General features: G+C 42.9%; 4 protein-coding genes across 8 annotated transcripts in view; 2 read left to right on the forward strand and 2 right to left on the reverse strand.

Moving 5' to 3' along the window:
* SNRNP200 (small nuclear ribonucleoprotein U5 subunit 200) overlaps nucleotides 1-2,356 on the forward strand; it is a 35,236-nt gene extending 32,880 nt beyond the window's left edge. Inside the window, exons 42-45 of the mRNA XM_054997297.1 lie at nucleotides 6-166; nucleotides 1,096-1,177; nucleotides 1,334-1,426; nucleotides 1,840-2,356. Of these exons, the coding sequence (XP_054853272.1) occupies nucleotides 6-166; nucleotides 1,096-1,177; nucleotides 1,334-1,426; nucleotides 1,840-1,983 (480 nt within the window). The 3' untranslated portion in view covers nucleotides 1,984-2,356. The remainder of the gene's footprint in view (nucleotides 1-5; nucleotides 167-1,095; nucleotides 1,178-1,333; nucleotides 1,427-1,839) is intronic.
* The window catches only part of ITPRIPL1 (ITPRIP like 1), a 195,501-nt gene that overhangs the window by 69,472 nt on the left and 100,447 nt on the right, over nucleotides 1-25,582 (reverse strand). The window lies entirely within an intron of this gene.
* CIAO1 (cytosolic iron-sulfur assembly component 1) lies at nucleotides 2,382-10,852 on the reverse strand. The gene is made up of 8 exons (XM_054997299.1): nucleotides 10,766-10,852; nucleotides 8,241-8,406; nucleotides 7,425-7,573; nucleotides 6,532-6,643; nucleotides 6,274-6,362; nucleotides 5,088-5,289; nucleotides 4,170-4,257; nucleotides 2,382-3,492 (listed from the first exon to the last, which is right to left on the reverse strand). The coding sequence occupies exons 2-8, from the start codon at nucleotides 8,377-8,379 to the stop codon at nucleotides 3,252-3,254; spliced, it is 1,020 nt and encodes a 339-aa protein (XP_054853274.1). The 5' UTR covers nucleotides 8,380-8,406; nucleotides 10,766-10,852; the 3' UTR covers nucleotides 2,382-3,251.
* TMEM127 (transmembrane protein 127) lies at nucleotides 11,217-23,172 on the forward strand. Of its 5 annotated transcripts, none has more exons than XM_054997306.1 (4): nucleotides 11,217-11,301; nucleotides 13,452-13,894; nucleotides 19,096-19,260; nucleotides 20,180-23,172. In XM_054997306.1, the coding sequence occupies exons 2-4, from the start codon at nucleotides 13,651-13,653 to the stop codon at nucleotides 20,485-20,487; spliced, it is 717 nt and encodes a 238-aa protein (XP_054853281.1). In that variant the 5' UTR covers nucleotides 11,217-11,301; nucleotides 13,452-13,650; the 3' UTR covers nucleotides 20,488-23,172. The 5 variants fall into 5 exon arrangements, with proteins under 5 accessions (XP_054853281.1, XP_054853277.1, XP_054853278.1 ...); XM_054997302.1 differs by having other exon boundaries at nucleotides 11,223-12,073; XM_054997303.1 differs by having other exon boundaries at nucleotides 11,223-11,734.

Raw genomic sequence — 25,582 nt, forward strand, 5'->3', positions numbered from 1 at the left:
TGCAGGGGGTGGAGAGTGTGTTTGACATCATGGAAATGGAGGATGAGGACCGCAGTGCTCTGCTGCAGCTCTCCGATGCACAGATTGCTGATGTGGCTCGCTTCTGTAATCGCTACCCCAATATTGAGCTTTCCTATGAGGTGGTGGAAAAGGATGGCATCCGCAGGTAAGGAGCAGGGGCATATCTTGAGGCCAGAAGGTCAAGGCTGACACTGCAATGGAAATGTTGCAGGGAAACCTCCTGAGTTGAACACAGTTTGGAGAGGCATCATTAATTGTGGGGAGCACTGCAGAATTTACATGTGTGTGAGGGTCGGAGGCATAGACTGAAGGGTGGGTAGGGGGAATCAGGTGCTTTGTGCTGACCGAAGTTGCCTAGTCCTTCAATCCTTGGTTGGAAGTTGATCTAGTGTGCCTAAGGCAATGAGTTGTGACCCAGTTCAAATCATACTTCACAAGGTGGCCTTAGGCAAGCCATTCTCTCTTGGTGAGCTGATAATGTAGGTAAAGTACTTCTGAATTGTGATCTACTTTCTGCATTATAGTATGTGATGCTTTAGGTTTTTTTGTTTGTATTGCTTTCTAATTCTGTAATCTCAATATTACTGTACTGTTTGGAAGTCTTAAGCTGTTTTGAATTGATTTTTTATATTTTGTAATCCACCTTTTTCAGTGGGAAAGGGGGTATCAATGAAGTAAACAAATTTTACACACTCACGCTACATGAAAATAAGAGTCTTGTTGTACCATTCAGTTTTATTCTGTTTTCAGAGCCCACAAGACTCTTTGTTTTTAGCACAACACAGTGCCTTGCCTCTAGAACTGTGCAAGGTAGAAGTTTTGTGAGCATTCTTCCAGTTTTTAACCAGAAAAGCTGCCTAAGTGAAGATTTTTTTCCCAATAAAAGTTTTAAGAAAATAAATGAAAGATTATCAAGATTCTATACTGGAAGATGCTATTTGCATTATGATCTCAGCCATGTTGGTGCCTGAACCATTTGCCTGATGATGAATTGAGATTGTATGCTCAATTCATTTGCAGTGTAGATAAATGCCAAGGAATGTGACTAAAGTGTACCCTGGTTTGTCTTTGCAGTGGTGGGCCAGTGGTGGTGTTGGTGCAACTGGAGAGAGAGGAGGAAGTCACAGGGCCAGTGATCGCACCCCTCTTCCCACAGGTATTTTAAGCCTTCAGGGAGGAACTTGTAGCTAGCTGGCAGCCAAGGCTTTTAGTTGGGATCCCAATGGGGGAAGCGAAGGATGGGGCTTTGACGTGTAGGTGGGCAGGAACGATGTTGCAGCATCCTCATTTTTGTTCTCTTCCCATTTTGCAGAAACGTGAGGAGGGCTGGTGGGTGGTGATTGGAGACTCCAAGTCCAACAGCCTCATCTCTATCAAGAGGCTGACTCTGCAGCAGAAAGCCAAGGTGAGCTGGGAATGCTTATAGCAAGTAATTAATTTCATCTGAGGGGGAAAAAGGCCTTATGGGGAGGTGTTGGGAATGCATTCATAAGTGTGCTGTGCCAGGACAGGCTAAACATTGCAGTTTTAGGATTCTTGCCTTGAGTGAAGGAGATAACTTGGTCTGCCCTCTGACTGTAGGACAGGCGTGTGAAAGGAAACAGGAGGGGGGGGGTGAGCTGGGCCATAGGAGGGTGTGGTTTAAGCTGTCCAGTGAAAGGACCTCTTCAGATGTTGCTTCATTTGCCTTCCCCAAACTGCAGTGTGATAATATGGAGGGTTGCCCTTGTTAAACCATTGAAGGGAGGTAGATTTTTACTTATTCTCCTGTCTAGAAATGCAGAAGCATAGGAACTGAGCATCTCTTCCTCTATTTAGGTGAAGCTGGACTTTGTGGCCCCAGCCACTGGGACTCACAACTACACTCTCTACTTCATGAGTGATGCTTACATGGGCTGCGATCAGGAGTACAAGTTCAGTGTAGATGTGAAGGAGGCAGAGAGCGACAGTGATTCTGATTGAGCTGAGGATTCAGTATGCAGTTGCTGTACTGTGCAGAACAGCTCTAAGGCTCCTTGGACTGGTACTTGAAGGTGCCTGCTGATGAAGGCATGTCGTGGACTCTTCCTGCCTCCCTTACCTTTAAAGGCAGGTTCTCAATGGCTTCTCATAAGCCTTCAGGCAGAGGCCTCTCATTCCTTACTACTTCGGTGTTGTGGTCAGTACAGTGCTCAATAGACATTAGAGGTATTATTTTCATATTGTTCACAAACCAGAACAGCTTTTAATGTTTATGAACGCTACCGGCTGAAGTGTGATGTAAGTATTTTAGAAAGGATCCCTTGCAGGACGCATGTGTTCCTATTTTCCAAAATAAAGCTCTTTGAGGAACAAATTCCAGACTCTTATGTTGAGTAAGGGAAGACATGAAAGATCACTGTGTTTATTGTCAGAGCAAATCTATTTGACCTTCTCCCACCAAGGGGCTGTTTGCTGCTGTTCCTCCTGCCAGGTAAGCTTATTTCACACCCATGATCACTGCTGTCAGGGGCTGCTTTCTAGATTACAGCTGTTGAAATTTGCCCCAATGTAACATTTTTTGGGCCTTGCTTGGTACTGAGGTCTGTACCATTAGGTTACTTAAATTTTAAAAAATTGATAAGTGATAAGGAGACCTTTTAAAAATACTTCTGCTCAACCCAGGTACTAAAGCTTTCACCTGTTCACTCAGGTAACACACTTTAAGACAATATTTGACAACCAGGTACAAGAATCCATTATCACGTTTTTACTTTCCCCCCTGAAGTGTTATATCACCAACTGTCCTTTGTCCCTGCAGTTCTGCATTCTAGTACCAACCTTGTGTCCAACTATAAATGTACAGTAGAAACCAGCACAGGGCCCTTTCCTTGTGAGTTACAGTGCAAAAGTGATGCCATCAACCAGGCATCTGCATGGCCATTAGCTAATCAGAGTCCACAGACTTGGGCGAGGGATAAGTCCAGCAGGCCAATGTGACAAGTGGGACAATAATGTGGATTTTATAGAAGAGAAGATGGCAACAACCAGAACAAGGTTTTCCCCTTTGGCTAAAAGACAGTCTTTGTCCCTATTACATGATTCCTGAGAGAGCTGCTGGCTCACTATCTTGTGGGACGAGGAATCATTTAGAGAAAACCATACACAATCTCCTATCTGTGTTTCCTGCAAGGGCATTTGTACAACAGTGCTAGAAACAGTAGTAGAAGGTCTACACCACTGACATGAGAAACTGAGGAACACCAATACCCTCAATAAGCCTCAGGGCGCTGGTATTTCCAGAACGCCATTTCCCCATCATCACTGCATGATGCCAGAAGCCCGGGTTCCTTTGGGTTCCAAGCCACACAGTTCACATCTTGGGTGTGAGCCCTGGCCATGTGGGCAGTCAAGGTGAAGGTGGGTTGTTGGGGGTCTGAGAGCGGCTGTTCCTCAAACACTCTGACTGCATCATCTCCGCAGGCGGTGGCTAAAGCTCCTGTCAAATGGCACCTGCAAATGATTGAACAGCAGTTGGCTTCTTTATGGATGGTTATGAAATGCAAATATGCAGAATATAGGAGGGTGAAAGCTCATTTGCATCTGTTATAGCTGTTTTTATCAGTTGGTATTTAATACAATTTCATTAATCTGACATCCTAACTCTTTCAACAAGGTGAAGAACTGCTGCACTTAAATTACTGTTCCCAATGCAGAATAATGGGTGAGGGGGTGGGCTCTGTACCAACTATCAGATAACCAGTTTTAGGTTGCCATGGCTTGATTAGTCCAAGGGCTTTTACAACCCTCGTGTGGTATGGTGACAGTGGGAAGGAGAACAAGGTCTAGTGCCACTGTTACCCTTCACAGCTGCTTCACATTTGCTTCTTCCAATATGCGTCAACAGCTGTAGAACAGCAGCCAAACATGCCTAAAGTAATGCACCTTCAGTGGTTTCTAGTGACCCCTCTTGCTCTAATGGTGATGAAAATCCTGTTCTTACAGCAGAAGGTCCACGATTTGCTAATTTTCTTGGTGGGTAGCCATTCTAAGATGCAGCATGCACCCCCCACCCCACCCCACCCCCAAGGTATAACTGAGGAGAAAAACTTTATGCTCACACTGATCTCCATACATTGGCTCTTAAAAACAATTAAGCAACTATGGCATAGGGCTGACCTTCAACTTACCATGCCACATCATAGATGGTTCTTGTGTGGAAACCAGATAGGGTACAGACACACTTCCATGTGGGATCTGTGCCACTGCAAACTATACCTGCAATACATGAGCAGCTCTTCTTAAGCTATAGCCTGCCTGCTCGTAGTTTACAGGCCATTGGAACAGGAGGGAAATTTAAGCTCTCAAGTCCTGCTTTGGGCTATAGAAATCAAAGCTGAAACAGAGGCCTTGGTGCTTTCAGACCATACAGTTTTAGATGCAGTCATGCTCCCCATTTATCATCCGAGGCAATAAATAATAAACTCCTTAACTTAATCCTTTCTGTGTAGAAAAAGTTTTTTTTAAAAAAATCTGTATCCAAAGGGCTAGTTTAAGAGATTTCCATCCCATTTTGTGTTTAGGTTACAGAAGAGCAGACTGCATTACCACCTTTTACTGCTGAGTGGTCACCACAAGTCTCGTGCATTTGAGCTTGGCACAGAAATGGCACCATCTGGCTCTTTTTCATTTCACTGTCTTTCCACCCCACATCTACTATCTCCCCTCCTCCAAAAATCCAAGGTATTCTCACCAAGTGAGGGAATGCTTTCTGCACTGGAGTTCAGTCCATAAAAGATTCTACCAGGCCCCACAAGAATGAGGGCAAGGTTTCCTTCGAGAGTGCCAGTTTGGACCCAGTCACAGGAATGCAGCTGCCTGAACACTAGGTCCCTTTGCAGAAACAACCCCCATATTTTCAAGCCCCTGCACAATAATCAAGAATAGAAATTTAAATATAGGTCTGGAGAAAAAAGCACTAGATAGGACTAGAATGAGAAAAGCCGAGAAGGTTCTTTGTCCTGCCACCAATGATCTCTCGTACCCCTGCAGAAGCCACTCTGCGATGTCTCCCCAAGTTTCACCAATGAAGCCATATTGCTACTGACCTTGCTCATTGCCTGGCTGATACTGGTGCCAAATACGCACCGTCTTGTCGTCACTGCAGGAGGCCAGGCGCTCTCCACTCTGGTCAAAGGTCAAACTCCACACGGTGGACTCATGCCCCTCCAGTGTGGTGAAGCACACCCAGTCATCCTCCTCCTCCCGGTACAATTTCACTGTGTCGTCATAACTGGCTGATGCCAACAGCTAGCAGGCACAAAGCAAGAATGCCAGGTAAATGTCTCAGGAGAAGGGCTAGGAGCCCTCAGGGAACCCCAAAAGAACCTTGAGGAAGGCTGGGAGTCACTAGAAGAAGCCCTGAGCAGCAGGGCTTTATGTATGCAGTGAGTCTATGAAAGAACTGAGGGGGCCCCTCTCCTCAAACCCGTTTTTCTTTAAAAAAGCAGCAAGTTTCTCGTCCCTTTTGGTTGTGAAGATGCTCTGGGCCTGTGAAGATACTCAAGAGGCATCTGGCCTGTTGAAATCTCAGAAGCCACAGAGGTTGACAAGTAAATTTTTGCAGTGATTGATGTTGAACTCCCACACACTTGCCCCTCCCATGATGGCTCAAAATGGAAAAATATGTTATAAAAATATATTTCTCACTTTGTATGATATATACAGGTTGCAGAATTCAAGTTGCCTAATTGTGGGGTTTTAATTTTCTTAACATACACAGGGTTCTGTCCTTGATCTCTCCCCTTTAGCCAGCCCTGTTCAAAAGGGCCAAAGAAGCAGCCAGAGATTCGTTCAACACAACCACCATGGAAACAGTCCCTCCCTAGGATCCGGAGCACTCTCCCCACCCCCTTGCTGACCCACAACAGATTTGTGGGAATGACTCTCTCTCCCTCTCTCCAATCATCCTAAGCCAATCCTGCAGTTGCCTGTGGATGGTTCTAGGGGAGAGTGAGTGACGCCCAATTCAATTTCCCTTCTAATACCACAGTTGGATTTAATGTCCCAACCTGCAGATCTTCATAGGTGGCAGCAGCAGAAAACTGCAACGCAACAGTGGGGGAGAATCTCTGCAACAGATTATTAGTACAGTGTAAGGCAGCGGCACAGCTGTGTAAATTCAGATGGGAGATGGAAGAGCTCAAAAAGCTTGAAAAATGTGCTCCTTTTTGCCCAATCCAGGCACTGCATCATGCAACGCAGCAGCAAGATTCTGGGAAGGGGGCCACTCACCTCCTGATTGGGATGCCAGACGACGTGCTTTACGTCCTGTGTGTGGGAGTTCAGGACACTCATGCACTCGTACTCATCCTCTTCATCCACTGCAACACAGAAGCGGGCGGGGAGAATGAGCCAAGCGAGGAGAAAGAGCATTTCCTTCTCTCCCTCCCATCCGATGTCTGCCCCCTAGCTAAGATATATACCAAATATATATAAGCACACTGAAAAGCCCCCCACTCCTTTACTCCAACCCCCCCCCCCAACTCTCACCTTCCCAAACCCAGACGCTCTTGTCTCGGCTGCAGGTGGCTAGAAGATTGCCTGATGGGGCCCAAGCCACGGACTTTACTTCATTTTCGTGGCCCTCCAGAGTAGCTACACACTATTGGGGAGAAAAACATTTCTTCTGAGGAAACCTACTAGGATCCAGCATGAAAAAAACTACTAGGAACAATGTAGCAGGATAATACCACAGGCCTTCAGTTTATACTTCATTTAGGGCAGTGGATTTTACACTTTTTACCTTCAGGGGACATTTATGCCTGCTAGGTAATCTGTATCGCACAGGATTCTCAGGCCTGTTCTAGGGCCCTAGGCCTCACTAGATTTTTTTGTTTCAAATAATCCATATTATCTATCAGTCACAATTTCATTTCTACAATTAAATGCAGCTAACAAACTGGGTCAGTACAGTGGATAAGCGAAATAAAAAGAGAACAAGTCAACTGCTTCCAATCTATTGCTCAGTAGCCACCCATGCAATTACTGATCCCCCCAAACTCTATTAACAATATAATGTATTAAGATGAATTCTGTTGTTCTCTAGAACACAGTGGAAACTGCTGGGCCAGTTGTTACTGATCTAGAGCAATTTTTAAAAAATGCTCACAGCAGCTCATGACAACAAACAGAAAACACAGGTACGATCCTAATTCTTCATATTAAAACATTATCAACTTTTAAAATAATGGCATAATTTAAAAATGTGTGTGTGTATGTAAAGTGCTCTCAAGTTGCAGATGATTACCCTGCAAGGGTGGAAGGTATGGGCTTCCACCCCAGCCAAGCTGAATCAGCGCACAACTGATTCAGCTTGGCCAGATTTTAATTGACTGAAAAGCCTTAGATAACCAACACACTCTCTAAAGGGAACTTCAAGCTACCTCAAAATCCTCTTGGTTCTTCTTCCATATGCAGGTAGTAGCATCAAAGCTGGCCGAAGCCAGATAGTTCCCACAAGGGGACCAGGCCACCTTACGGATGGTCCTTTGGTGCCCCTCACCTAGCACCGATTTGCATACCCAGGCATCACCTGTCAAGAGAAGGGCAACGAATTAGCAAGGGCTGGCTTTGATATTGTTTATTCATTTTTTAAAAATAAATTTTATTGAAAGATTTTTAAAAACAATATTTATTCAAAACAAATCTATACCACCATTCTACCCGAATGGGGTCTCCAAGGCAGCAAACATCAAAACATTAAAATATTTCAACAATAAAACATTTAAGACATTAAAATAGCATTTATAATAGAGAATATAAATACATATAACTATACAACACACAACGCAACTAGGAAGGAGGGCTAGTAACAGTTACTGGGGATACACCATTTATTTCCCACCTTTCTCCCCAGTGGGGACCCAAAGAAGCTTCTATCATTCTCCTTCCCTCTACATTATCCTCACAACAACCCTGTGAGGCAGGATAGGTTGAGTGTTTCACTGGCTCAAGGCCACCCCACAAACTTACAGGGCAGAGAGGGATTCAAACCAGGGTCTCCCACATCCTAGTCTGGCTCTTTAACCACTACACCACACACAGGCATTCACAAAAGTGGCCTCCTGAAAGGATTCCCCAAGCGTAACTTTAGTCTGTAGCTCCACTACAGAATCCAAATGGTTTTTAACTGTCTTGGCTTCTAACACTTCTCATCCAAACAAAAAAAAAATATAAACAAATGGACCTTCTGAGCTTACCTTCCTTGCCCCATATTCGGATGCTCCGATCCCCACCACAGGAAGCTAAGAGAGTTCCTGTAGGATTCCAAGCTAGAAACCAGCATCGAGAATCTGGATGTGCTGGGATGCGAGAGAGAAGGGTCAAGGAATCCTTCATCCTAATCCCAAACAGTCACACTAGAACCTAGGGGGCAGTAAAGAAGAGAAAAGAGGATGCCTTGAAGCCAAATACATCGATTTAAATCACTGCTCTTCAACACATGATTGAAATAACCAGAAACAGGGATGGCAACTTAAAACATTGATTTAAATGTACTTTCTTATATTGTGATTCATGCATTCCTGCTCAAGAATCCATTATTTATTGGTCGCTATAGCACCTGAAATACACTGGGAAATATTCTCTACCTAGAAACATAACCCGGAACATTTTTTTGCACTTCAGACTTGTATTTCCTTATAGATTAGGGTTGGGGAAAACTATAAAATGAATGGATTTCAGTTTCTTTATATGCAAGGACACTGAGCAAGCTTGCTTACTTCAAAATTTGGCCTGGATCCTACAGTCCATTTTCCATAACGGAAGGACATCTCCACTGTTGGGAGGGGGTGCCAATTCCCACCTCCCACTACAGACTTCCACTTTACTCCCATATATCTGAATTTCTGACTCCCAGTAACAGAATTCTGGAGGGGGCCAGTGAGAAAGATAGGGAAATTCCACAGTACAAGCTCTTCTCATGTATTTTGTGGACATGCCAATGGTTACAATCCAGCACAGAGGTCAGGCTGGGCAGTGAGCTAAATGCCAAGAACTTCCCGGAACCAAATGCATTTCTACCTGTAATGGGAAGTAAATGCCTACATGATTTGGCTCACAGAGTTAGGGAAGTTGATAATTTTATGGAAGAATAAAATGTCTACAGTATCATATTTATAAAGCTTCTCTCAGAAGTGAAATATTTCTCCCATTTCTCTTTTACATAAAGTAGGCTTTCATCAGGTGCTTTTGACAGAAGGACATGAACCGCATTTTAAAAGCAACACAGCGTTTAACAAGTTTGCATTAAAGGCAGATTGCAACCATTTTTTTCTAAAACTGACAAGCGGGAATGTTTATAAAGCCACAAACCTGATTAAATAAAAAGTGCTAACATCCTAATGTTTCTAATGCTGCAATTTTTGTCTTGTAAGTTGTTTCAAGAGGCTGGGCTATTTCAGTACTGTTCTGTGTACTCTTTCTTTCCTACCCAAACCTAGTTTACAGCACAATCCCATGCAAGTTGCTCAGAAGTTAGTTACATTGATTTCAACTGAACTTACTCTCAAGTAAGTATATATAAGGTTGCAGTATTACAGTGCAATTCCAAGCAGTTTTACACCCTTTTAAGTCCATTGAATGGGTTTAGAAGGGTTTTAACTCTGTTGAGGATTGTACTCTTGGGTTCTGAATGTGACAGGCCAAACTATTCTCAGATAACATGCAACCCAAATTAAGCCCTACCTATGCACAAACCAATCTCATTAATTTCAATCAGGTCTACCCGCAAGTTGCTAGGGTTGTTTTAAATGAACAGTTGCTAGGCTGTTTTTTACGGGAAATATTTATACACTGCCTTATAGACATAAGATCCCTGATGGATCACCAAGGAATCAGGTCGTGTCCTGTTTCCTAAACTGGCCAGCCAGGTGGTACTGGGAAGCAGGTTGTGAAGGATACTCCCTTGCTCCCCATCCTGTTGCATTTGGAAGAATACTCATGCTCCCTTACTAAGAAGAATACTGTGTTCAGCCCACCCATGCTAAGCAGTATCATAGAGTGTCCATTCTTATGTCTTTAGAACCCCCCCCCTTTTTTTTTGCAGAGGTGGAAGGGAAGTTAGTCTTTAAAGTGGCTCAACTTTATTTCATTTTTCCTGAATCCTGACTTGAGAAAAGCCTAACAGTAGGGGCCTGTACTATCTATACGTGGACGGTCCATTTAGTGGTATGTTTGGGGGCTGTTTAAAGTTATTTTTTTTAATGAACATGATTGTGGAGTAGGGCTCCTGACATAAGGCCAGCATAGGATGCCTAATTAGTAGTTTCAGGAAGGTAACCGTGTGAGTCTGTAGTAGAAGAGCAACATTCGGGTCCAGTAGCACCTTAAAGACCAACTAGATGCTGATTTTCAGCTTTTCACATCCCAATTCTATCAAGTGAATCACAGTATTATTATACCTTACACCCTCACTTTAAATACCCCTTCCAGCTTCTGGCTGGATAAAACCCTATATCCACTTCTAAATGTATCCGAATAAGGGAGCTCTGACTCTCGAAAGTTCATCCCGTGGAAATCTAGTGGGTCTTTAAGGTGCCACTGGACCCGAATCTTGCTGTTATTTCTCTGGTGTCCACGATCTCCAAAGGAGTAAACGGGACTTGTCCTGTCTCCAAGCATCTCAGCTACTGGGTAGGGAGGAAGCCCAGGCCCGCCGACTTCCCGACCCCGGACAACAACCAAGAAAAGGAAGCTCCAGGTAGAAACCACCTTGACTCCTTACCTGCTTTGCTTACCCACACACGCTCCACACGACCGCCTGTGTACTGGCAATACCAACTGTATCGTTTCTTCTATAGCCGGCGATGTCGCGATCCCGCCCGCCCGCTGTTCCTTGTTGGAGTTGTAGTTTTTTCAAACTCCCTTACTGAGACGAACCATTTCCATGAAAACTACAACTCTCGGGATGCATTGCGAACAACCGCTTTATTATCTCTCGTATGGTGAATGAGGAGTGCGGGAAGTACGGGAACGAATTTATATACTTATTGATTTTAAATTTAATTCGCATCTGGTTTAAAAGCCTCTAGACAGATATGTGTCAATATGTTTTTGTTATTAGCAAAAAAAAAATCTTAAAGAAAGAAGACGGTCTATGCGTCGTGACGTCACGCGCCGCTTATCTCCAACGAGGCAGAAGAGGAAACGGAAATGGTTGCCGCTGTCGGTTGGTAGCCGGAAGCTGGGTTGTTGTCGAGGGAGGAGATCGCAGTCCCAGAGCGTCGCGCCCCGGGAAGGGGCTTCGTGAGGGGCCCGGCGGTGAGCGCGGTTGGGCCAGCCCTCTTTCGCCTTTGTGCCCCCCAGCTTCGGCGGCGATCGGAAGGGAGGGGGTGGAGTCCGGCTAGTCCCTCAGGGGAGTCCCGGGCCGCTGCCTGGCGCTCTGGAGGGGCGCGCTGTGGCCTGAGGCGCGTCTGGCTAAAGCCGAGGGCTTTGAGAGTCTTCGCAGCGACGAAGAACCGATCTGGCAAGAGTACCGGAGGCAAGAGGCGCTGCTGAGCTGGGAAGCAGGCGTGGCCTGAAGAAACAAGGGGGTGTCTGTGGAGGCCGCTTTATGATCATCAGACACAATACTTCGTGTTTGTATAGCGCCAATGAGGCTTCAGAACACCTCTGTAATCGTGCCATTGTAGACAAATCTTATCCCCATATGGGATTGGGGGCGAAGGGCGCTGAACGAGAAAAATTCCGTGCGGTGAGCTTGTGGCTGAGGCATCTCGCAGTACAGTACTAAGCAGAGTCACGCTATTCCATGTCCCTTGCCGTTAACGGGCTTGGAATGGTGTCGTTTAGGATTGCCCTGCCAGTTTCTTAGTTGCTGTGCAAGGTTGCCTGAATAGCCGAGGTGAGACAGTTTTTGTCAGATCTCGGAAGCTAAGCAGGGCCAGCCTTGGCTAGTAATTGGATAGGAGACTTCTGAGGCAGACCAGGGTTTGGCAGAGACAGGCAATGGCAAACTATTTCTGTTAGTCTCTTACCTTGAAAACCCTGCCCTGTGACTTGGCAGCACTTTCCACCACCACCATAGTTTCAGGTGGGTAGCTGTATTGGTCTGTAGTAAAAGAGCAAGATTCAAGTCCAGTAGCATCTTAAAGACCAACTAGATTTCCAGGGTTTGAACTTTCAAGACTCACAGCACTCCCTGACAGATACCACCTAACTGACGGAACATTGACTCTTGAAAGCTCATACCCTGGAAAACTAGTCAGTTTTTAAGGTGCTCCTGGACTCCTATCTTGCTCTTACTTGCTATATTAACCAGCCCCTAATTGCAGCTGCTTATTACTATTTGTAAATGGGTGGGAGGTCTGGAATTTCACTTCCAATGTGGGGAGGGACAGCACCCTTTCCAAGTTATGTAGGGTCATTCTTCAAGAGTGCCTGCCTTTTCTTGCTCCTGTGCTGAGAGCAGGTTCCTTTTATATCCTGGATGTTGGGATGAAAAATTAAAAGGTCTTCTGTACTAGTCAGGCATACTGAAGACACAGATACCTTTGTTTGAATCAAAGGAAGGCTTTTTCTGTCTCCTGGGTAGACATTGGTACTATGACCCTCCCCCACTTCAGTGTATTCTGAATGGTTGTTGTGATACTTTCAGAGAACTAGGAATAATTGAATGGTTGTTGTGATACTTTCAGAGAACTAGGAATAATTGAATGAACAATTCATTGGCTGCATACTAAGTGCTCAAATCTCTTTTATTTAAGGAAAAAACTGGTGGTGTTTTGTAGAGAAGGTAGAAAAATAATTCTTGTCTTGCTCCCTTAGTAATAATGATGATAGTGGTACTTCCATTGTTTGTATATGCTGTATTGTTCTTTCAGACTATTTATGACTTGCTTCCTAGCTAGTGTGTTAGAGTTACACGCACTGGCCTCTGTTGTGAAAAAGTAATTGAACCTACGTATTGACACAGACTCATTTATATTTTTGAGACTAGATTGTATTATGAACGCTGCTATAAAAAGTAGCCCTAACAAAAACTGTTAAAACATACTGCTTTTGTGTAACTTAATTTTGAATGTAATCCACCAGTACATAAAGGTGACGTTTAAAAAATGTCCTTATTAAAAGGAGACATTAATAGAATTGTTTCATCCAGTTCCCAGGGTCTAATCCTATTATTTGGTCTGTAAACTATTCACCACTTGAACGCAGTGCCAAGCATATCAGTGTAAATTAGTCCATTTCAGTGAATGGTACTTGGGAAGTTGCTGCATAATGTCCAGCCGGTTTTGCAAATATGCCCACATGTTTTTATAGCATCCCCACCCATATACTTCTGTGCTAGTCATTTGTGGGTAAAAGAGGAACTGAACGTTTTAAAATTTCTCTGCCTCAGGCAACCAAATGAGTGGCTATTTATAAGGAAGCATCTGTGAATCACTTGAAGCATCCATTGTCTCTTTCAGGTTCCTAAACAAGTACAGAAAACAACTGCGTCTGATGATCTGTTTTGGCTACTGGCATTCTGTCAGACTTCTTTGACTTGGCTGGTGCTGGGTAGTGTAAGCAATATTGGATGTTTGCTTTCTCCTGAAGATCCCAAGTGCTTTTGTCTGTAGTTTTTTCCTTGGATTTAGCTGACCTAATCTCAGCAAGAGGAGATCCATGTACACCCCAAGTGGCTCTGGATTGCCCAGTGGGCGCAGGCGGAGAGGCCAAGATGGGAGTGCCTTGCCAAAACAACCAGAAAGGAGTCTGGCTTCTGCACTGCCTGGTGCCCTCTCCATAACTGCTCTGTGTACTGCACTGGCAGAGCCTGCCTGGCTACGGATCCATGGGGGCACTTGTTCTCGCCAAGAACTGGGCGTTGCTGATGTACTTGGATATGTTGACCCTGAATTGCTTGCAGGTGAGTGTGAAATATATAGTGTGTGCAGTAATTTGGGGTTGCTGTAGCTGTGCTGCATGTTTCTATAATGTTTGATTGGAAGTAAGGTTCATTGAGTTGGAAATTTATTTCCAAGGAAATAGCAGTCTTTTGGCAAATGGTCATCAGGGTGGGTTTTGCATGTATGCTTGTTGTTTGCACATGTGAGACTGAGTCCAGTAAAATAAACAGCAGCTTGTAGAAATGTGGCCAATTCATTCCCAAACCTTAATATAGCTGAATTATGTTGAAAGAAGCTCCTTTTTGCTTCATTCCAAAATAGCCGTGTCTCCTCTTGTGAACTTTATATTAGGAATCAGCAGCTGGGACCCCAAGTTCAAATCCAGCATCCTGAAGAATTCTATTTTTTCCTCTCCACAGTTGCTAATCAAGAGTTAGGAAAGTGGGTGGAGAGACTAGTGTGTCACATTGGGATACTGGCAGTTCTCTCTGTGGGTAGGAGGCCTGCCCACCACCTTCCATCCTTTTGTCAAAGTAACCCTTCTGTAGAAGTAGTTCAGACTAGACCAACTCTCTGTAATCTTTTACAGAACTGGCTTTGCTTTTAAGTGCAACGTTTAATTTGGTGTGTTAATCTAGCCCAAATTAAAGTGTTTGAGCCTCAATAATTCCAATGGGTGAAAGTTAAGCATATGTATAACTGTGTTGTTTAATGGCCCTTGGGGAGGAACTGTGACTCAGTTAAAAAGTCCATACTTGACATGCAGAAGGTCACAGATTCAGGTAATAGGCTTGGAGAGGTTGTATATGTACTTTAACTTTGGTTGGGTTTATTAGCACATATTCTTTGCCATTTAAACATAGGCAAAAAGCAGAATGTGTCTTAAGCTGCAGGTATACTACCAAGAACTCTCCATTACTGACAAGGACGTTGTATACCATACTGCCTGTTCAAAGGACATGTTTGCTTAACAGAACTGTTTAACATATTCTCTCCACACTCCCTCTGTAATTTCTCCATTCATTCTCCTTAAGTTCAGTGTTTTTGACAAGGTCAAGTCTCACAGTAAACATCTGAGAACCAGCCCAACTGAATTTGCACACTTGCTACTTCACCAATGTGTGGTTAATTTTCAGCCAAACAATTGGCTGGTCACCAGCAGTTCTCCTGTAGCAGAGGCAGTAGTTTTCCACTATTAAACTGCTGCATTTGAGTATTACATTGATTGCATTTGAGGAGTTGTGGCTTTTGTTCCTTCCACTTTACACCCCCATAATAGTCTTGCCTATTCTCTGTTTCTGTTCTCATATGTGGAACACCCTCCCGGATCACCTACATGGTGTTCCCCCTGACCCCTGAATTCCAAAATAGTCCATTGCTTAACCTGCATAGTTCTCATCCCCAACCAAAATGGAGCCCATATTCACCTCCTCTTAAATGCCTTCTTACTTTAACTAACATCAGACCTTTTTGTCTTCTGTGATCCGCTATCTGCAATCATGACAATATATAAGTAATAAAATCAGAAGATAGTTCTATTAATGGGAGCAAAAGGAAGTTAACTTCAGAGGGGGCTGAATCATTCTGATGTCCCTTGCTGTGGCACTCTTGCTTCATCTTTAGTGCATCAGGCACTTTGTGAATATTTCTTTAGTATTAGGTCATGTGACTATTGTGTTGCATACAAAAGAAATGTAACATGTTTGATTTCAGATTATCTTATTGAATAGGCTTCTATGCAGCTTGTTGTCATGGTGAAACTGATATAAAGCAGGATTGCACAGTGTGTAGAGCTAGGGCCCAGGTTCTTTAAAGAACATTTGGGAAATTCTTGGTTTCTTGTTAAAAGCTGCAGAATCTCAGATCTTGTTTTCTTTATTTAAAAAAGCCTTTTTGGCCCTCAGGGCTACAGAGACTGAAAAATGTGAGGGCTAAAAATGCTAAGATAAAGAAATGAGAAACAAGTACTTTTTCTCTAGCAATCATGAGATCTAAGAACTGTGATTTTTTCCCTGAAGGATGACTCACAATCTTAACATTTGAGAATATTTGACACAGTACTACCCCTGAAAATGTTTATTAGCCAGCTTACCTTCACATACTTGTGACCCACTGATGTTGTAAAGAAAAAGGGAGTGAATCTCTCTCAGATAACACATGCTCATCTGCCTGGTGGTTGTTTAGATTAGTTTTTGTTGTGGTTTACAAGTCTAGTGTGAGGTAGCATTAATCAAACATATTTGCTTCCTTAAGGTCTAGCAGAGCCCAAATATCTTGTGGGAGCATTACACAACTGGAAAGTATGCAATTGCAGGGGTAAGCATCAGATTATTTAGGATCAGGATCCCCAAAACTGAGATGTTTCTAAAATAAGGATCTTTAGACTTGTGTGAGTTAATAGCAGCACGGCAAGCTGTATCTGAAATGAAGGGGAGAGTACAAAGCTGTTTGTGATGTAGTATGTGTCAGCTATTCAGATTTTCAAAAAGTTAAGAAATTCTGTAAAACTTAGTGCAAGCATATTGTATGAGCCTAAGCCACTCCTTGGATTACAAGTGGTCTGTATAATTTTGTCCTTGTTAAATTATTAGTTCCACTGCAAAGGAACCTGCACTTTTCTTGTTAGAGTAGTTCAGACTACTCTAGTACATTGATGGTACTATAAGAAGAATGGTTGCATTTGTTAGCCTTCATACTTACAGTCTACTCATTTTCATCTGGAATTGTGCCAAGTTCATGAGACTGGTCAAGTCATGACATTTAATTATATGCAATCAGAGAACATGATGGCCAGCTTGAGTTCTGTGTCATAGTCTATTTTATATCAGGCTCTCAGTGATGGGCTTTGCCTTTCCATGTATTAGCTCACGAGATTGCAGTTTGTTTCAAAATGGGCCACACTGTACTTGATTTGGATTTTTTATCTGGTTGCCCCATTGAAAGCACCTAAACAAAATGACGTTGAATGTTGAGGTAGTTGGGAAGTTTTTAAGATACAGTGTAAGGGAAAAGCTGTGACTCCTTGCTTGCTTTGGAATGGCTAATATGTGCACTAATGAGCATTGCCAAAACAATAACAAGGCTAGAAGGAAAGGCTCTATCTCAGTGGAAGCTGAGAGGTCTGAGTCAGACATCCTCTTGAAGGCATTAGTAACAGGTTGTTTTAGATGATCATAACAAGGCTGTCAGAGTAATAAGCTAAGATCTTGGAAGCTGAGAATTTTGACTGGTTGTGCCAGTCATGGGATCTCAGGGCAGCTGCTTTCCTCATACAATTGCCCCATAGTAATTGCTGTTGGTGAAGTCAGAGACGGAACCCTACACAAGTCTGTAGATTTACAATGTGCTAGGAACCTTGTATTCAGTGTCATGAAGATAATTTTATTTAAAAGTAGGACTCTTGTGTCCTTTGTGGTTGTGAAGTATGGCTTGGAAAGTTAATTTAGAAGTGGCATGTTACATTTTTTGTTTTTGTTTTAATCATTTTCAGAACAAATTGGGGTATGAAAGAAGAAGTGGGAATAACAGGGTCAGAGGAACATTAAGATTTTGCACTACAAGAATTATTATAATAAAATACAGAGCACACAGAACATAAGAGTTCATCAATATTATATCTCCTATTCCAACTCCTGTGTGTCTTCTCAAACTAAATACGATCTTTTTCTTACACAATATTCAATTTTAGATCAACCAAAGGTCAAAACAAGTGGTCTCCCTGTACATTCTAACTGCTATATCTTAGTATGGTTTAATGCTTCTATAAAGCAGCGTGTTATGCTTGAGTGCATGTGGTTGGAGATGGGCAAGAACTGCAAGATGAACGAAAGTTCGTCACAAATCAGGCCGATTTGTGCTTTGCAAACCAGCAGTTCGTGGAAGCCCATTTTCCACGAACTTTCATGAACTGGTCTGCCGGTTTGTTTGGTTCATGTTAAACCCCAAAACCCCTTTTCTGTGCCTCTGTGAAGCAGCAGGGAAAATGGCATGTCTACCCCCAGATCAGCTGCTTGTTGGGGATCTCCCTGACAAGCAGCTGATCCAAGCCTGTGAGGGTGAAATACCCCTTTCTGTGCTGCTTCACAGCAGCATGGAAAGGGGCATTTAAACCTCACGAACCAGTTTGCGAACTGGGGCAACTACGTGAAAGTTCGCGAAACGGGACAAATCACATGGTTCGTTTTTTTCTCAGTTCGTGCCCACCTCTACATGTGGTAAAAGACCAGAGTATCTGCTATACAGTCATGTGGCAACTGTTCCTCTTAGCAAAATACAAAGCCACTGAACATTAAAGTGCTACATAATATTCACCATCCCTTAGATTCAGAAGGATAACATGTAATTCCCATTTCACAGATGGGCATCTGATTTGAGAGTGATTTGCTCAAGTAAAAAACTAATTGGATCCTTTGTCTTCTGCAAAACTAAGAGTTTTGTTCCTTTTCTGTCCATAACTTGCTGCAGACAATATAAGCTGCTTCATGCTGCTCATGTGGCATTAAATTGGTAAAAATGCTATGTTTGTCTTCAGTGTGATCCACGCTATTTGCTTCATTCAGCCTTCTCCTTTAGCAGTAGATAGATCACAAGCTTTCTCAGTTGGTAGGCCTACTCATGTGGAAAGGCTTACCAGAATGGATGTGGAGAACGCCTTCATTTACTGCACTTAGGAAGACCTGCAAGACAGTTTTATTTCAGAGGACATTTAGTGGAGGGTAAACTGCTTGGGAGCTTTGACTGTGATTTTAAGATGCATGTTGTTTAATCAGTGTTTATTATGTTTTTAACTTGTTTTTTTTTTTATTTTGGCTTTCATCTCAATAATTAACATGTTTTTGTATTCTTGAAACTTATTGCTGTTAACCGCTTTATACAGAGTCCAGGCTTGTATGTGGTATTTGTCATCTTTTTTTAACATGATTTAAATTTTGCTCATGCTATTTAAGTATTTAAATTTATTTAAATTTGAATCAGAAATTTTTCCAATTCAAATTTTTCTGGAAAACCCATATTACTGCCCACAATGGATGAAAAATAAATGTTTGGTGGCAGACAGTATGGCTAACAGTAGGGTCAGCCACTAAGCTGAATTAATTTAATTTAATTTATTAAATTTCTTACCGCCCTCCCTGCAAGCAGGCTCAGGGCAGGTTACAACATTCTCTGTAGTATGCTTGTGGAAGTTCAACCCTTTGGATTGTCTCTGTTCCCCTTGTTGCAGACTACTGCATGAACCCCCAGACTGTGTTACTACTTCGGGTTATTGCTGCTTTTTGCTTTCTGGGAATCATCTGCAGCCTCTCAGCCTTCCTGTTGGATGTCTTTGGACCTAAACATCCTGCTCTGAAGATCACTCGGCGCTATGCATTTGCTCACATCCTCACAGGTAATGTCATGGGTCAATGGAAAACTGACTCATCTGTTAGGTTTCCAGTGTGGGGTTTAAATTCATAGCCTTTTCTAGTCAGGTTTCAAAAACATGGTGGAATTGGATGCATAGTTCTGGAACTACCCGTGCCCAGCTCCAAGCAAATGTATTTGGCATCCAAACAGTATCCCAGGCAATTCCTGTATAGTGCCACTTCTCTCTCTTCCACCTCCCCATGAGATAGCTCCAAATAAACCCCACCATTTTCACAAAACCTTCAGCTTAATCTTATTGAAAACAGCCTCTGTATGGGTATTCTCCTCTTTGTATCAACTTGGAGCACCTTGGGACAGAACACTGTGAAACATCACATATCAATAGGGTTATGTAATTAATATTTTAATAGGTACAGTGAGTTTGCTTTGCCCTCTGTGCATGGGGCAATGAAGTGCTTTGGTCCTGGAACTTACACACACAAAAATCTCAAATGCTGTGCCAACCTATGATAGACAGTTAGGGTCCCACATCTGTATAAATAGACTACCTCTTCAGTGCTTGTTGTAGCCTTTATCATGCCACTTTCTAGTGCAAGAGAGGGAACATTTCCAGAGCAAGAAGCCAGGTGTTGATTTTGTCTGTGGCAAAATGTCAATTCATGATCAAGAATATGCCTCTTAAGTTCAAAGGAACGGACAAATGTATGTCTTCATGATTTAAATTCAGATAATCTAAGCACTTTCACTTTATTTTGTTTTCACCTTCCAGCCTTACATGTCCCATCTGGGATGTTCACAAGCTAAAAATAGTGTTATAGGTAAAGTATGTTTTTAACATCACTGATGTAGGTGCCATATGATTCCATGTTGTGGTATCAAGCTGTTTAAACCAGCAAGCTATTCCTTCACTAAGTCTCCTTGCTTTTTGCTTCTGCCCTCAGTGCTGCAGTGTGCCACAGTGATTGGGTTCTGTTACTGGGCCTCTGAGCTGATCCTCGCACAGCAGCAGCAGCACAAAAAGTACCATGGCTCCCAAGTCTACGTTACATTTGCTGTCAGCTTTTATCTGGTGGCTGGAGCTGGTGGGGCCTCCATCCTTGCCACAGCTGCCAACCTGCTGCGTCACTACCCCACTGAAGAGGAAGAGCAGGCCTTGGAGCTCCTCTCTGAAATGGAGGAAAATGAACCTTACCCAGCAGAGTATGAAGTGATCAACCAGTTCCAGCCACCGCCGGCATACACACCATAATGCTAAAATTGGCTGACTGGAGGCAGAGGGTGTAGGCTTTCTGCCAGCCCACCCCCCACCCCCAGAGCCTAGCTGCAGTTTGGCTTGGGAATGGATTTCCTTGCAGAGCCACTTACTGGTGCTTCTTTTCCCAGGTGGCTCACTTCCTCCCAACTACCGAAAGAACTGTCTTTGGGTCACCAAGCAGGGGCTTCCCTTGCGCAATGACCTCCAGAGCAACCCTTTGTTCTAAGGCAATTACTTGGGGGGGTGTTTGTTTTCTAGTCCCTTCCTTTGTTATGTTACATTGAGTGGCTAACTGACCAGTGTGACCCAGCAGCTCTGTGCTTTCTATGTGACTCCAGTAACTGGCACTGCTGTGTGGTTGGTCCACATGTTTTGCAGTCTGGTGCACATACTACCATTCTGAGAAGAAAAGCACAGTTTCCAGGATGAGAGCTTCATGTGTATGTGACGGATGGTATGTGCACTGCTTAACTGGGGATGAGATCCACAATTTTGCATTGTGAGGAGATCTTTCATGCTGGCATAAATACAGTAGTGAATTCGACAGTCATGCACTGTTTGTTATCCACCTAAGCTCTGATTGCGCCTCTTTCCTTTTTTAAGAAAAAAATGTGACTTGCATCAATTTTTACATGGGGGTGGGGAGAGTGTGTGCTCTGCATTTAGCACACGTAAAGTTGGGAATCGGGTCTCTATGCACTGGTTTGTGGGGAGGTGACTCCTTTCCATTAATGTATGTACTGCCTGAAAGGCATGGTACGCTTGCTGCCGCCACTGCTTCATCCACTCCCACATTCTGCCTCATGCTACTTAACAAAAGTATTTTGCACTTTATTTGCTGTTCATGCAGCCCTCCTTCCCTCCCCAGCTCCTTAGAGGAGGGAGAGTCAGTAAAACTTGGCAGAACCAGCTCCAGGGTATTGCCACTATTGAGATTCTCTTGCATAGGTTTGCAGGTACTGGACTCGATTGGAGGTAAAGGAACAGGGCCTTGCCCACAGAAGGGGTGCTATTCCAATTGGGGTACATTGGTTCAGGTCTATTGCTACAATCACACAGCTTAAGGTAATGGCCTAGGACAAGTTTTTAAAAAAACACTGGGGTTAAAGATTCAAGAAACAGTACTGAAATTTGTTCATTGATCATCATCTCACTCCTTGTAGCTCTAGATTATATGCAACTACCTGACCCCTGGCATGATTTTAATGATTTTAATCTGTTTTTACTTAAACCTTTTCTGTCTCCCCATAGCTGTTAGCTCCTCTAACTCCAAAATTAATTCTTCCAAATTAAGTGGGTATATCAGGGAGGGGTGGGGGTTCTGATAGCTGACAGGAAGTGATATGAGAGCCTCTAAAAGTGTTCTGAACAAGAGACACCTAATTGCTTTCCCTTTTTTCTCTGCATATTATGGTACTTTGAGCTAAAGTGACTTGGAATAAGCCAGTGATTTCACTTACTCTCTGCAGCCATGTGTTATGATTGAGGCACAGGTTGTGTAGACTGGAAGGTGTGGGAAGGAAAGTATGAAGTAAACCTGTCAAGGTTATGATTCTTGTTTAAAAATTGAGTACACTTTAAAACAAGAAGAAAGACTAAATATTTCCATGCTGTCAGTATGGAGTGTGCTCCTATTCAACTTTGGATGAGATTCAATTATGTGTCTATGCCTGACTGATGGTACTGCCTGTATACTAACACTGAAGGCAGTGGTGTCTCCCTTACAAATTTATATCTTGATTTGGTTTAACAGCTTCTCTCAGTCCTTCCCATATTTGTTCCAGTTCTTGCAGATGAAATTACATCCAATGTAGCCCAGCATCAAAATGTCCAGGTTACAGATACGAAATTTCTGTAAGGGGCTTGATTGGGAGAGTGGGGTGAAGGTTTTAGTTAACTTTTGGAGTGTGACGTTTGACCCTCTGTGTTGATTGAAAGTTGTGGAGGAAAAGGATAGTGCTTTAGAGCATCAAAACAATGCTGCATGCAAGAAAGTGTAGAAAGCTATGATACTTCGCAGAACAACAGACAACCACAGGCTTTCATTCCACTCCAGTCTAATGGATAATCTGATGCAAGTTTGGGGAGGCAGCTAAAGAGAGAGTATCCACTAATGCAGCCTCTAATTTTGTATTCCCTTTGGGCTACTTGATCCCTGTCGGCTCCAGTAGAGGACCTATCAAGAATTCACAAAGTGGACTTCATAGCATCTTTTGGGTGTGGTGCAAGTGGAGGTTATCCCTCCTCCTTCTCCTCCCTTCAGTGTGCTGCATATAAGAGAAGAGTTTGACTGTAAATAGTGTGCATAATTTTACTGTCTCCACTTAAAACTCTAATCTTTGGATCTTGAAGAGATTGATTTGAAGCCTGGGAAAGTTTTTGTTGATTGCTGTCTTGCAGTTGTCTCCATTTCTGGCTCTAGGGAGGGAAAGCAGCACTAGCAGCTCCTCCATGTGCCAAAAGGAGTTTGATCTGTTTGGGGGATGGAAATGGCTTCACTTAGCTGTTCTCCACAAATGGGACTTGACCAAAACTGATTTCTATGTAATCTGTGTACTTGGTTACTGTGATCACTTTTACACCTTGAACATCATTCACGAGGCACTGTTGATTAAACCTGTCTCTAAAGTCTTGGATTACTTTTTCTACTGAAAATAAAACAAGGATGTAAATAGTAAATAGTTTGTTCTGGAGTGTTATGACTTTGGCTTTTGGAAGGAATTGGTACAATAGTGGGGACATGGAAATAGGAATCCCAAACAGGGTCTCAGAATATATTCACCAAATAGTGTTAGTACTGGTTTGTGTGCAGCCCCACACACTAAATAACCAAATATAATATATGCAATTGTTATACATAATAAAGTAACCTATTCCAGAGCTTCAGCAGCAGCTGTGTTACTGTGGATCTGCAAATTGACCTTTAGTTTTTACCAACTTTCCATGAATCTCTATGCACCTGAAACTCACGTGGCAAACAATGAGGATTCCTATTACCTTTGAAAAACTGTGATGAGTAGCAAAAGACAGAGTTAAAACCAGCCATTGAAAAATCTGCGTATCCTCCCAGTGCTTGCCTGGACAAGTTCTTGCTTCACAAATCCACCTGGAGGAGGCAATTTGGAAGCTGTAGAATGATGCTAGAAAGCCTCAGTATCCACTGTTTAGGCCTTGTCTGTAAAATGCATTGTGAGAAGGTTGTTTACATAGCACTGTCATAGTGCATTCAGGTGGATGCAACACAAAAGGGGCCTTACCCTTAGGAGCTTACACTAATTGTTTACACTGGGCGGAGGGAGGGCCACAGAGTAGGTACTGCTTCTAGCTTACAGTAGGGAAATGTGAGTAGAAGCTGCCTTATAGAGGCATAAGGAAATTAGCTGTTTAAAAATATTAAAAAATTAAAAGTGAAATCTTTGGGGGTAGAGGAAAGTTTGTGGATTAACTTTTTAAAAATCTGATGTTGGAAAACAAGAGCTGCAGAAATAAGATGTGTTATTTCTCTAAATTATTTTGAATTGAGTGTGGTTCCTTGGGTTATCTCATGTTCTGTGCCTGAGGTTTTCAAAGCGAACACTGATTTCATTGTTCTCAAAACAGGCTATCCAGCTCCAGCTCACTAGTTATCAACTTGGAGATGTAATAAAATATCTTAATTGTAACATCCATGTTTGAGAAAATTGGGTGGGAGAGGGGAAGAAATGCATACCAAAGTACTCTCTTCCCTTTCTTACACCACGTGCTTAGAGTTATCACTGGTTGCTTCTAGGTACAATGTATTCAGTCGCACGACCTTTTTCCTGGCAGGATGATGCACGAGTACCTAATTTGGACCACTAAAGGTGGCACCCACTATTTTTAAATTAACTTTTTATTCAGGTGGTTGCTTTTGAATATGTTTGCAAGTTTTACATCTCAGTGAAGACGATTTGTTAAAGGAATGCAACTGTCTCTGAGCTAATTTTGTTTAATAATAAAAGCTACCACTGTTTTGTCATCTTTTATAAGTAATATTTTGGAACATATAGCTAATGTATTATAATACACCAGACAAAAAAAGTTCTAAAATGAGCAAGTTCAGAACCCAGCAGTTATAATAGAAGATGCAAATTTTAAACAGGCTGATGCTAATTTAAACTTGCTGCTGTTCCTGTTGGTTGAGGTCAGTGTTCAGAAGAATCCCTTAATACTTTATTATGACAGTTGTGATACTTTTGACAGTACCATGTGTGGAAAGGGGACCTTTAGAATTGTTTTCTGTCAAACGTTAAGGGAAGCTGGTGCATGAGGTTTGTATACTCTGGGGCGCTCAAAGTCTAAAGTTAATTCAAACTCATTGTCAGTCCACTGAAGGTGGGCTGATTCCATTATTTGACATCCAGAGCTTAGTGAATTCACCCTGTATCCCATCCACCCTCTAGGACGGTTTGTATTTAGGGTAGGTTAGGCTTTACCCATGGCCCCTAGTTAGCTTTATGTGGCTTGTGGAGGATTTGAACTCACTTGTTCAAACAGTAAAAATTACATTACAGTGCCTTTGGGGGGTTTATATTCTTTTGGGGGGGGGTTAGTTCCTCAGGATGCAATGCCTCCTTCGAGTCTGATCCTAAAATAGGGTTGTCAACTGACCAAGAGAAAAATGTGCTCTAATAAAGGTTTACTGGGTGGAAATGGGCAGCTGGAGCTTTTCATGGGGTTGGACTAGATGACCCTGGAAGTCCCTTACAACCTTATGATTCTATGGCATGTAGATAAATATCACCCGGCACATAACATTGCATTAAGCCCCTATTCGAGTGGTAGGATTTTTTTCTTCGAAGTGGCAGCCCTAAGAACAAAGGATATTTGCACGTGCTAGATATTTCAACAGATGCAGGTTGCAATGGCCTCTGACTGCTTTTCCTCGTCCAGGAAAGTGGATATGGAACAAACCCAAATTAAGATTGGCCGGACGGTGCCTAAACTCCTTTGGCGCTCTGTAACTACCGTCGCCCTAGCGAAAAGAAGCAAACCCATTCCGGCATTTCCATTCAGGCTCTCCGTCGGGCAGCCGCGGAAGGGCCTTGCTGTTTCCAAGGCGCCCTTGAGC

Source organism: Eublepharis macularius, chromosome 14 (genome assembly GCF_028583425.1).
Source record: "Eublepharis macularius isolate TG4126 chromosome 14, MPM_Emac_v1.0, whole genome shotgun sequence".
In the NCBI taxonomy this organism is placed as follows: Eukaryota; Metazoa; Chordata; class Lepidosauria; order Squamata; family Eublepharidae; genus Eublepharis; species Eublepharis macularius.